This window comes from Orcinus orca, chromosome 12 (genome assembly GCF_937001465.1).
Source record: "Orcinus orca chromosome 12, mOrcOrc1.1, whole genome shotgun sequence".
Lineage (NCBI taxonomy): Eukaryota > Metazoa > Chordata > Mammalia > Artiodactyla > Delphinidae > Orcinus > Orcinus orca.
The window spans coordinates 9,163,099-9,176,199 of record NC_064570.1 but is presented as its reverse complement, the minus strand read 5'-3'; the positions used below and the strand labels follow the sequence as shown (position 1 = coordinate 9,176,199).

Genomic DNA, 13,101 nt, shown 5'->3' with positions numbered 1-13,101 from the left:
TTGTTTCCACGAGAAAGGAACAGCTAAGACGTGTGCAGCAGCTGATGGCATTAAGTGGTGGCAGAAGGGTGCACCCCTGAGGATGGGTGGAGATCTCCTCTGGAGGCCATCCCAAGAGAGCTTTGTTTTTAAACAGCTCTACTGAGATATAATTTGCATACCTAAACCTCACCCATATAAAGTGTACAATTCTATGGTTTTTAATGCATTCGCAGAGTTGTGTAACCATCACCATCATCTAATGTGAGAACACTTTCATCACCGCTAAGAAAACCATGGACCCATCAGTGGTCACTCCCCATTCCCTCCCCGAGGCCTGGGCAACTGTTCTACTTTCTGTCTCTATAATTTGCCTATTCGGGACATTCTCAAAGGGGTTTTGAAACTTGATTTTCTTTAGATTTGGAGTTTTCCTTTGATTTGTAAGAAACCCCCAGACTGGGAGATGGTTATGATGGAGCATTAGAATTTGGGAAGGACCCTTTGAAATTCATCTGTTTTACCCTCGCGCAGTTCGGGATGGCTCCGTTATTATTATCAGCTAGTTTCTCCTTGCTTTGCACACCGTCTGTCTCTACAGGGTGTTCCAGGGGGCGTGCCACACCAAGTCTGAATTCCCAGACCTTCAGGAACCTTTGTGGTTCCCCCTTTCTCCATTTCGTCTTCTCCAGGGCCTTCCTCTGGCCATTTCTGTCTTATTTCTAGGACTCTCCACACTCTGGTCTCCCTCTTCTAAAAACAAGACAAAACTTGTCAGTCCCCTCTTTAATTTTGGTCTCCAGCTTGACTCCTCTGGTGCTCCAGACACAGCCTGACCCTGCATGGGAACAACTGTCCCCCAATCTGACTTGGATCCGCATCCATGGACCTTGGGTGGCTTGCTTTTCCGTAGCTGTAGCATCTTTTAGACTCATAACACTTGTTAAGCCTCTTCCACAGCCTCCGTGGTTTCTTCAAAATAAGTTTCAAAAGGCTTTAGCGTTCATGAATCTTAAGGATTTGCTAACCTTTGGGTTTGATACCCGTGTTTATCCTCTAAATACAATCCCTCATCAAAGAGAGATGAGGTCATCTTCCTAGGGCACAGGAGGGCAGCTTTCAGTCACCCTACCCGAACTATCAATAGCAAGCCTGATGAGCAGTCCTGGTTGTTTTTCTCTATTTTGAAAAATTCCCCCTCCTTCTTCACTTAGGTTAGATGAAAAGTGCAAAGATTTGGGGGTAAATAGCTTGCTTTTTAAGTTGCAGTGTTGCGCCTTCACCCTTTTGCAGTTACCCCAAGGGAGTGGATGAGCCCCGCCGGGGTTGGGGCACGGAGGTGCGCAGAGAGGACCGTGGGATGATGATTTGTCTGCACGTCATCACGGGCATAGTGCCTTCATTACAAACTCCTGGATCCTGACTGCATTTCCAGCAACGATGTACCTTTAGCAGTTCATCTTTATCTTGTTAATAGGTTGTGCAGATTATAAATAGCCTTAGTTTACCCTTCTGTAAAATGGGATGGACGATAACAATCTCCTAGGGTTATGGAGAGGATTAAAGATCATAGGATGTATTAGAATGTAGCTCAGTATCTAGAATCTAAAAAGTACTAAAAAAGGTGGCTGTTAATGGTATTAATAACGTAAGTTATAGCATCTAAGAGACAAAAAGCACAAGTTGCATTTGCATCAGGAGAAGCACGGCTCTTTGCGTCCTGCAAGCGGAGTAGGAGTTTCCTGTGAAGGCCCCACGAGGACACCATGCGGTGTAGTGACAGTGTCCTCACGTTTTTGCATTCATGTATGGCACAAGCAACAGTCTTCTAGGCTCTTCCACTTCCCAGCCCTCATATACACCCCGGGGAAGCCATTTATTCATCCCACAGACACTCATCACCTGGTACATGTAGGCACCGGACATCAGATGTCACCCCCGACTTCGGGGTGGAGGTGACAGGACATAACAGTGTTGTACGACTAGAGCTGGGAGAGAGGAAGGCTGAGATCCCTGTGGCAGCTCTGGGGATGGACAGTCCACTCAGGCTGCAGGGGTGGGTGTCTGAACTGACCTGAGAGGGATTGGGTGGAATCACCCAGGCCAGGAAGGCAGCCTGCAGAGGGAACCACAGATGCAGGTGTTGCAACCGCTGCGTCAGAGCACATCTGGGGACCTGTGCTGGCTCTGCTCCCTGCAGCCCGGGCATGGGGAACAGGGGTCGTGGTGAAAGGTGAGACTGGAGAGGCTGGCGAGGCCCAGATGAACATGGGTTTTGTATGTTACGCTAAGGAGTTTGACTTTTACCCCGGTGGTGCCCAAACTGCTGCACATTAGAATCACCTGGGCAGCTCATAAAATTCCTGGCACTCGGGGTGCCTGCCATCCCAGTTACATCAGCACGTCTGCAGGTGGGAGCGGGCAACAGTACTGTTTTGAAGACCCTTAGATGACTCCAGTGTGCAGAAGGCTTGGGAATCACTCAAGGTTATGCTGGTAAAACAGGTTTTTTTGGGCCAGGAGGGAGAAGTTTGGGTTTGTAGCATTTGCCCATTTCCGTGGTGTAAATACTCCCATCAGAGCTGATTTCAAGCCAACAGCTTGAACTCGGAGCTGGGAAGAGGTGTGCGTACCATGGCTTGTGAGCCGGGAGGAGCTGGCTCTGCGCGCTCTGGACGCTGCGCCAAAGGGTTCAGGGGGTGGGTGATGAGGCCTAAGTAAGCTTTGGAGTTTGGAGGAAGAAGATGGAAGGTAAGGACACCAGGTGGGACGCTGGCATGGATCCAGGTCAGAGACGCTGCCGGCTTTAACTAGGGGAGGCCGTGGAGGGGGAGGGAGAGGTTCGGAGATGCCGTCTGTGGCCCTGGGACCCTCTCAAGTGCTCAGGGAGGCTCTGTGTGGACTCAGCCAGGCATTATTCTTCCAGCCACTCCCTCAGGCTCAGCCTGGAATCTTTGGGATTGAACCTCTGACTTCAGGGACCAGACAGGAGTGAGTGGCTGATGTCCACCTGGCCGGGGGAGGAGGGAGACTAAAAAAAGCAGCGCGGTCAGTTCCTGAGTGCCGGGGCCAGCAGCGGTTTCATTTCAGCCCCGCGTGAAGCTGCTCCCTGAGGCTCTGACAGACTGTGGCCTCAGGACTAGGTGACACCAGAGAGGAGAGATTCAGGTCAGTGTCGGGACGTGCGGCCTTAGGCAGCTGGACTAACGGGTTGTCGAGCTGATGGACGAATGACCTCCCGGAGAGTGTCCGAGGCCCCCCTTCTGCCCACGCCCCGTCCACTTAGGAGGCGGGGGGACATGGCTGTGGGCAGGGTGCCCTGTGTGCGGGTGTAGACACACACCCCCGGGCTGCTCTCGTCCCGCTGCCTTGTCCCCTCACAGGCATTCAAACCCCCAGCAAAAAGGGAACGACGACGATGATTAGGTAGAAACCAGCACCTCTCAGACTGTAGCATGGGGGGCGTGTGTGTGCATATGTGAGCCACCTTGTGCAGGAGTCACCTGGGTACTTGTTAAAACCCAGGTTCCTGGCCCCACCCCCGGAGACCTTCATTCAGTAGGTCTGAGGTGGGCCCTCAAATCTGCATTTCTAACAAGCTCTCAGGGCACACTGATGCTGCCGGTCCGGGGACCACACTTTGAGAACCACTGGAGTCAGGGATCCTTTCTGCCCATTTACTGCCCTGTTCATTCACTGTGGGTGGTGCCCTTAGTGTCATCAGCAGTGACGTTGGACTGACTGCTGTGGGGATGGGAACACGCCTCCAAGGGTCCTTCCTTGCCCTGTCCACGCAGAGAGTCTGGGTGAGGGAGAAAGGGCCGAGGCATCCGAAGGGCCGTGCCCTGTCCCGGGGCTGGGCCGTGTCCTCTCCTGCTGTGGGCTGCTGCCTCCTGACTGGCCCCCAGCTTCCCCGAGTCCTGCAGATGCAGTCGTGCGGACTCGTTAGAAACACTTACGTGTGTTTTGGGGTCTTTGCACAGCGACCCAGTTGGTGGGAGTCAGCCAGGGACGGGAATTCAGGGTCTCCCGTCCCTTTGCCATCTCCACAGCACCCAGTGCCGTGTGGACCCAGGTGTCAGGCTCACTAACTCAGGCCTGCATGGGTTATGCAGTTCGTAACGGGACTTAGGTAATTCTTATCTCAGGGGAAGTTTAGAGCCAGAGATGAAGCTTCTGAGCCCCGAACCATTTCCTGATTCTCTTACTTGCTCCCATGGGAGTGAGTCTAAAAACAGCCGTACCTTCTTCCTGAAGCCAGGGGGGATTTCTTGTGGTGACTGACAGGCAGACGTGGAGCAAGTGGCCCCCGGGGCTCAGGGTCCGCTCAGAGGGTGGCTGGAGGAGCGTGGACTCGCTTTCCGCCGGCACCTTCCTTGTAAGTTCAGAAGAAAGACGGGCTGACCTGCCTTGGGTGCAGGACATGACCGTCTTCTGGGAACTCAGGGGCTGTGATGGTTTTGGGGGTTAAGTCACTGGCATTTCGTCAGCCAGGTGTCAGTGGCCATCAGGAAGGGAGGGCAGAATACACACACAATGAAGGTGTTTGGGTTGAGCCTTTCTTAGGAGCACCCACAGTTAAGAGCAAGATGCCTCCTTTTCGATGCCTTATTTTACTGGCTGATTTCCTTCGTGACCAACGTTTCTTAGGACCAAAAGGGACTACAGACTTTATTTGTAGAGTCATTTATGTGGACAGACCTAATCCCAGTAATTTCTAAATCTATTGCTGAGACACTAGTTTTCTAGATGGGTACTTTCGTCACGTATGGAGAGGGACAGAGGTATTATCTGCAATGTTAAGGGTCATAAAATAATGCTTCTCCCGTGCTCAGTAATATCTACATCTGATGGTATGGATGAATCCAAGGACACCACTTTTACAACCTTCAATACCAAGCAAAACTGAGCAGTACATTTGAAGAAACTTTTTATCTTGAAATGATTTCAGACCTACAGAAAAGTTGTAAGAACGGTGGAAAGGACCCTTACACATCATTACCCAGATTCACTCAATGTTAACATCTTGCCACACACACCTATGCTTTATTTATTTCTGAATCACTTGAGAGTACGTTGCATACATCTGTTTAGTCTGTTTACTTGTTAATGTTTCAGGATGTTTTCCCAAGGAGCAAATATATTCTCTTACATCACCACAGGGTAGGTACACATTCAGGAAATTTAACGTGGACACAGGACTTTAATCAGATCTGCAGCCTATATTCCAGGTTTATCAGTTTTCTCAGTAATTAGTGTCCATCGTGGCTCCTTTCCCCCTTCAGTCCAGGATCCAGGCCAGCATCACATCCTGCATTTAGTTCTCACATTTCCAGTCTCCTTTAATCTGGACCAGTTCCTCTGCCTTTCTGTCTTTCCTGAAGTTGATGTTTTTGGAGAATGTAGGTCTTCTTTTTCTGTAAATTGAATGTTCCTCATTTGGGGGTTTCCTGGTATTTCATTATGACCAGGCTCGGGGTACTGATCCCTGGCCAGAATGCCGATCGACCGTGTCCTTCTCAGAGGTCCTTCCCATCTGGAAGTCCCCAGTGTCCCTCTGCCCCTCATTAGTGATGTTAGTTTTGAAAAAGGTGTTCTTCAGTTTCTCCACTTATGCTTAATATGTGTTGTTGTTTTTTTGTGGTACGCGGGCCTCTCACTGTTGTGGCCTCTCCCGTCGCGGAGCACAGGCTCCGGATGCGCAGGCCCAGCGGCCATGGCTCACGGGCCCAGCTGCTCCGCGGCACGTGGGATCTTCCCAGACCGGGGCACGAACCCGTGTCCCCTGCATCGGCAGGCGGACTCTCAGCCACTGCGCCACCAGGGAAGCCCAATATGATTTTTTTTTTTTTTTTTTTTGGCGGTACGTGGGCCTCTCACCTCTGTGGCCTCTCCCATTGTGGAGCACAGGCTCCAGACTCGCAGGCTCAGCGGCCATGGCTCACGGGCCCAGCCGCTCCGCGGCATGTGGGATCTTCCCAGACCGGGGCACGAACCCGTGTCCCCTGCATCGGCAGGCGGACTCTCAACCACTGCGCCACCAGGGAAGCCCAATATGTTTTACTTTTCAACTAACAAGTGATTTATGGAGACACTTTGAGACCATGCAAGTACCCTACTCCTCATCAAATTTTCCCCCAAGATTTATGGCCAATGGATGATTTTTGCTGAATAATTTTTTACTATGATTGATATAAGATGATGATTTTCCACCATTCCCTCCATGTTTATCAGTTGGTATTTTCCGTAAGGAAGAACCCTCTCTTCTCTTTGTCCCACACGCGCCCCCCGGCTAGCCATCTACCCAGGTAGCCACCTACCCATGCACCTGCCCACCCATCCATCTGTCCAGCACTCATCCACCCATCCATCCAGCTCTCATCTGTATAGATTCATGGATTCCTATTTTATTCATCAGGTTATAATCCACTGCTGTCCTTACATTATTTATTTATTTTTTAACATCTTTATTGGAGTATAATTGCTTTACAATGGTGTGTTAGTTTCTGCTTTATAACAAAGTGAATCAGTTATACATATGTCCCCGTATCTCTTCCCTCTTGCGTCTCCGTCCCTCCCACCCTCCCTGTGTCCTTACATTATTCGATGTTCAGATTGTCCCAGATCTGTTCAGAGAGAGTCCCCTCAGGCAATAACAATAAGTAGTTTTAAGTTTGTTTTTTAAGCTTCCAGTGTTAAATAGGTAGTTCTAAACAATAAGGCAAGGTCGTTTGCAGGTAGTCATGACAGCTCAGATTTTAGGGGCAGTCAAGATCCCTGGAGTTGCAGAAGAGACTGGAAGCGGTTTCTTTCTCCCGGTTGGCTTAGCCTTACCTCTGCACCACAGAAGGGTTTGTGGATCTGATGTGGGCCTCATGGTCTTACCCTGAAGTTTGTCTTCTGTTTGTAGAAGAGCCCAGCCGGCGTGGTCCATGCTGCAGTTAGGACGGGGCTGAAGCAGAGCCAGACGCAGGCTGCAGGACCTGCATTCAGGGCCCGGCCGTCCTGAGCTGTACATTGGCCATGGAGGGGCCGAGTGGCTCCTACGTGTGGCCTGGCTGGCAGCAAGAGGGCGAGTGGGAAGGCCATCGCGTACTGGGTTCGCAGGGCGGGAGGAGTCACCGGTGTCCTTTCTCTTTGATTTAGGTGGGTTCCCATCATCTGAGACTCAACAGAGGCCTGGAAGCCAACGCCCCTGCTTTCGACAGGTAGGGTCCTCCGGCCGCATCCGGAGTCTGTTGTCTTTCCTTCCATCAGACAGTAGTACAGGAGCCAGGGTGCCATGGGAAATGGGAGACCCCAAATCTGGAATCTGAATCTGCTTTTTACTTTGGTTCTTTATACAAAAAGGCAGCTTACAAAATGGAATGTTTACTTGCTTTCAGTTTTCCGTGAAGGTTCATTCATAAATGCTCAGGTAACACTTTGCAATTATTTTATCTTATCAGTTCCTTCTGCATTGAAGCTTTATCCATTTGTCCTGGTTAATAAGGGATCATCTAAACTATAGGATATTTCTAAGCTGGTTTGTTTGTGTTTTTAAGGTAACATATTCCCAGGCTTTAAAAAGTCACAGTGTGGAAAGGCATAAAGGAAGACGTAGAAGTACCCTAACTCTCAATTCCCACTGTTAGTTAGTTTTCTATATATAGTTCTAGAAAAGATTCTGACTTATACATAGTTCTTTTTTGTTTTTTTTTGCTTCATTGGGTCTTCGTTGCTGCGCGTGGGCTTTCTCTAGTTGCGGCGAGCGGGGGCTACTCTTCATTGCGGTGCACGGGCTTCTCATTGCGGTGGCTTCTCTTGTTGCAGAACACAGGCTCAAGGCGCACGGGCTTCAGTAGTTGTGGCGTGTGGGCTCAGTAGTTGTGGCTCGCAGGCTCAGTAGTCGTGACGCACGGGCTTAGTCACTCCGCGGTATGTGCGATCTTCCCGGACCAGGGCTCGAACCCGTGTCCCCTGCATTGGCAGGCAGATTCTTAACCAATGCGCCACTAGGAAAGTCCCCATAGTTCATTTTTTAAAACACAAATTGGATCATTACACACTTACTGTTTTACAACTCGCTTAAGAAAAGCCATCGCTAACCTGAACTCTTGGTAATTTGTACTTGAAATAGTTAATAGCTTTTTAAAATATTTGTTTTTTTACTCTAAATGTTAGTTTTAAAATAATCTTAATGGGTATAAAATACTTGTCAAAGTAATTTTTTTTAATTTACTTTATTATTTATTTACTTTTGGATGCGTTGGGTCTTCATTGCCGCGCACGGCTTTCTCTTGTTGAGGCGAGTGGGGGCTGCTCTTCGTGAGGTGCGCAGGCTTCCCATTGCGGTGGCTTCTCTTGCTGCAGAGCATGGGCTCTAGGTGCGCGGGCTTCAGTAGTTGTGGCTTGTGGGCTCTAGAGCGCAGGCTCAGTAGTTGTGGCACATGGGCTTAGTTGCTCCGCAGCATGTGGGATCTTCCCGGACCAGGGCTCGAACCCGTGTCCCCTGCATTGGCAGGTGGATTCTTAACCACTGCACCACCAGGGAAGTCCTCAAAGTAACTTTTTTAAATGTTTGAATCATTCTAGCCGAAGCTTCATTTGGACTTTAAATTGGCTTGCAGCCTTCTTATTTACCTTAAGATTGGTGACACCAGCCCCCCTAATTAGCATGTTACACACAGGGCACACTCAGCACTGAGCAGCTCAGACTCCCCACCTGAGCAGGGCCTGCTCTGTCTGCACCTGTCAGACCTCAGGCCAGGATGCACCTTCTCCGGGGAGGCGGAACCAAAAGAGCCCGGAGGGGCCAGGCCACACATGTTTCTTCTCGCACCTTCCCCCGGGGCTTCCACATAGCATGGCTCCAGGGGCCGTGCACAGCCTACCGGCTGTGAGGAGGCCCTGATCTTCCAGATTTGACCCAGCCCTGCATCCTCCCCCTGGGAGGGACTGCAGACAGGGCAGGGCTGCCAGGAGCTTGGCCCTGGGAGAATGCTTCTTCATGGGGGCGGAGCTTGTCTTCAGCTGTCTGCAGAGGGACATAAACTGCCCACTTCAGGATCCACATTCCTCTGCGCAGTGCTGTCCCTCCGAGTTAGTAAGAGTCCCTTTTTCTCTTATTGGGCTAAAAATGGTTCTTTTGTGATAATTAACTTTAAAAAATTCCATTTATGAGACAAACGTTATTGTAGAAATTTGGAAAATACAAAAAATGTTTAAAGGAAGGAACTTAAAATCACATAAAATTCTACCACTTTTAACATTGTGGTGTGTTATTTTTTTCTCGTGTTAGATGTTAAGATTGCAGTATTAAATTAATTTTACATTTGCTTTTTGCATTGTGTATTTCCCCGTTTTTAAAAAAATACATTTAAATATTTCTAACAGTATTAAAATTATAAAGTTACTTTTCAAAAGCTGCTGGTAAAAGACAAATATTAGAGTCTCTCCCTGCTATTTCAATGTATGTATTTAAAAATAGTCTCTGGTATACAGAGAATTTTCCTAAAGACCGAAATTTCATTATATCTTCTGGTTGAGGTTAAACATCATGAAATGCAACACTTAGATGAAAAAATTGGACCCTGAGGTTGATGCCTCTCCCACCAGTTTTTCTAGTTCTGAGAAGGTACCAAGTGAAGTGGATTAACTTCAGAGATACGCACGTCACATTTCTAAGGCCCTGTTAATGAAAGGCCAGGTTAGATGTTCTGGGTTTAATGGAGGACTTTACAGAAAGTCCAGCGTATCCTCCACCTGATACCACGTGTGTTTAGAAGTTTGATGTGCTGTGTACTCTTGGCCAGTGCCTTTCGTGGGGAACAGCTCATCCAGGACCTCCAGTGCCTGGCAGGTCCCCTCAAGGGCGGGGCCGTCAGCGTGTGTCGCGGGGACATGGCATCATGCGTGGCCCTGCTCTGTTGCAGGCACATGGTGCTTCTCAAGGAGCAATATGGGAAGCAAGTGGTCGTGAACCTGCTGGGGAGCAGAGGCGGAGAGGAGGTGCTCAACAGAGCCTTCAAGGTAACTGGCTTCCCCGCCTGGGAGGGCAGGGAGTGAGGGAGCCGAGGGGCCCCTGCCCAGGGTGGGCTTCCATGGGGACTGGGGACAACAGCCCTGCCTTCCCCATGTGGGGGGAGGCTTTTTCCATCAGCGCTTCAGCATCAGGTGATTTGGGCTACTGACAAATGCAGTTTAATTTTTGTAAAGCAATGGTTGGGAGAATTTGCTCAAAATGAAAACAGAGCATCTCCCATCTCCAGCTGCACTTCCTCCACTGCTCCCCACTGGGGCATCGACCACTCAGGACGGCTGGGCCTTTCCCTGGCTCTCTTGGACGGACACACACACGTGTGAACGCACACATGCATGCACGTGCACACGTATGTTTGGGCTTCACCCCACGGATCCCTGACCTGCTCGGGGAGCCAGAGTTCCCTCTTCCCTTGTTGGTCTGGCCCAGCTGCTGGCCAGCACCTTGTGGCACGTTCACACAGACACCCGCAGGGCACTTGTGCCTACGTGGCTCTTCAGAGCCCCTGCTCGCTTTAAAGCAAGCAACCCTAGATAATTTCCTCCGGTGAACATGGAGCCTTCAAGTCATCCATCCTTGTGTGGGCTGCCCCTGAAAGCTGCTTCCTGTGTCCAGCTTTCCGTGGGCTCCCCGCGGCTTCCGGCACACGTTCAAGGGAGATGCGTGGAGAAACCCAGGGCGGGGAGGGAGCCGTGAGCAAAAGGCTCCGCCCACCTCGCCTGCATCTCTCCGTTCCCAGTGCTCCCACGTGTATTCGGTCTACTGTAGGCCAAGCTGCAGAATGAGCTGTGGGCTGTGGGCCTCCACAGTCCTTTCCCAGCAGCCCATGTTCTCTGCTGAATGGGAAAAAAAACCCTGTGGTTGTTCAGAGCTCAAGGAAGCCCCTTATGGAGAGAGTTTGAAGTCACACCTCACTTCACGGGAAGAGTGTTCCCTGTGGTCCTGGCCCCTGGCCAGTAGAAGCTGAATCCAGCTGGGTGCTTATTTCCCTCTGTTTAGGGAAGCCATGTGCTTGGAGCTGAGACTTGCTGGTGGCCAGTTTCACTTGGCCAGACCTGCTTTTCCTGTTTGGTTTGTTGCTATTGGCAACAAGCTTCGAAGCACCTCCACTGCCACCCATCTTGGCAGCCGTGTGGGCAGTTTATTTTAAGGAAGAAGAAGGGGAAAAAAAACCCTCAAGAATTTTTCCCCTTTATGCCTTGATGTTGGGGAGAAGGTGTCCTCAGCACGCCCCCATCAGCTGGTGGGCCCCTGCGCTGGAAAGGCAGGAGGTGACTGCAGGCCTCTGGCCCAGCAGGGGAGACCAGACCCCTGGGCAGGTAGGAGGTAAGAGGTGGACCTTACCTGGAGAGACCTGGGTCGAGATGACTGCAGGCCTCTGGCCCAGCAGGGGAGACCAGACCCCTGGGCAGGTAGGAGGTAAGAGGTGGACCTTACCTGGAGAGACCTGGGTCATGGTCCCAACTGGGGTATCACATAGAAGGCGCTCCCTTGGCCTGTCAGCTCTGCCACGCTGAGGGCCACGCACAGGCAGCCGGCCTGTGACCCGTGGTTATCAGGCCACAGGGGGCCAGGCACTTGCTCCAGATCGTGAAGCCACCGAGTGTGAATGCTTCAGCCTGGCCGACTGCTTCCCAGCAAGACCTTCTTGATGACGGCAGCGGAGCGTTGACTTGCGTTCTAGCGCAGGAGGGACGGGCGCTCAGAGTCCTCGGGACCAGATGGCCTGAAGCCCTTCTAGTCCTTCAGAGTCACTCGTCTCTGGCTGGGCAAATGCTGGACAAGGCTGACCTGAAGCCGCACGGGAGGGTGTGGTTGGCAGCCCGAGGCTGGGTGCGCTGGGAAGGCAGTGGTTCATCCTTCGCCCCGGGGCTGCCTGGTGAGGGTGCTGAGGAGTTGCTGGCTGGGGCTCCTGGTGTGGAAGGCAGACCTCGGCCAGGGCACCATGCCTGCCAGGCACCCACCGGCCGTGCTTCCTCACGTCTGGCTCCGCCTTCAGTCCAGCTCACGTGCTGGCCCCGGGCCCGAGTGGGCCCTGAGCCCCTGTCTCCCCCACCCTGGATTTTCACTGGGCTGCGCCTCCCCTCACTGGGCGGCCTGGAGGCCTTGCCGAGGGACCTGGCCGCCTCTGAGCACACCCTCCCGGAGTCTTGCCTTGTCAGGGCGGGACTGGTTACCAGGCAACAGGAGCTGGATTATGAGCTCCGCAGCCTGCTGTGCTGCCCTGTACCTGGTGTGCCTGTGGCACTCGGGCGCCTGCGGAACAGAGCAGTCCTTCCCCGTGGGCGTCCTCCGGAGAGCCCCCTGGGAGGTGATGTTGGTGCAGGGCCCTGGGCTGCCCCGGGGAGCCATGCCCACTCTGGCTGTCTTTTGTCCAAGGTGGACCTTGTGCCCTTCTGCAGGCAAGATGCTCTTTGTGGTTTTGGCCCCAGGGCCTTTGTTCTGTGCTGCCCTTTCCGGGTCGGGTCGGGGCTGGTAAACCACAGGGTCCACCGTAAGCCTTCAAGCTAAGCCCTGCACCGTGTCGAGTGACACAGTTGGCCGCTCAGATGCCCTGCCACCCTCTCCCTTCCTTCCCCTTTCAGAAGCTGCTCTGGGCTTCTTGCCACGCCGGCGACACGCCTATGATCAACTTTGACTTCCATCAGTTTGCCAAAGGCGGGAAGCTAGAGAAATTGGAGAACCTGCTGAGGCCACAGTTGAAGCTGCACTGGGATGACTTTGATGTGTTTGCCAGGGGCAAGAATGTAAGTCCACGGTGAGTCTCACCTGCATCTTGTCGTCCCGCCGGGTGAGCTGCTGAGTGGCAGGGGCTCTGCCGGGAGCGCGCCCTCCCTCGCCGCTCCTACACTTGCAGTTTCTGGGGCCGCGGGCTCGGTGATATCGGGCACCTTGGATTCTGGCCTTCTCCTTTCCCTTCCCACAATCGGAGATGCTTGTGAATTTTGTGAGCAGATGATAAATCATGGTTTTCTGGCAAAATGTACTGATGGCGGGGACCGGGTTAAACGGTGGAGCCGTGGTGACCATATAACTTATCATCTGAACTGTGATGAAAATTAGCAAGAGTGAAGGGGGGGCAGCTGGCATAAACCCATTGC

At 51.9% G+C, this 13,101-nt stretch overlaps 1 protein-coding gene across 8 annotated transcripts in view; it reads left to right on the top strand.

Annotated features, from left to right (window-relative positions):
- SYNJ2 (synaptojanin 2) overlaps nt 1–13,101 on the top strand; it is a 98,094-nt gene that overhangs the window by 55,589 nt on the left and 29,404 nt on the right. For all 8 annotated transcript variants that reach the window (XM_049695453.1, XM_033404129.2, XM_033404115.2 and 5 more), the window contains 3 exons: nt 7,126–7,187; nt 9,894–9,990; nt 12,586–12,758. In XM_049695453.1, the coding sequence (XP_049551410.1) occupies nt 7,126–7,187; nt 9,894–9,990; nt 12,586–12,758 (332 nt within the window). The remainder of the gene's footprint in view (nt 1–7,125; nt 7,188–9,893; nt 9,991–12,585; nt 12,759–13,101) is intronic.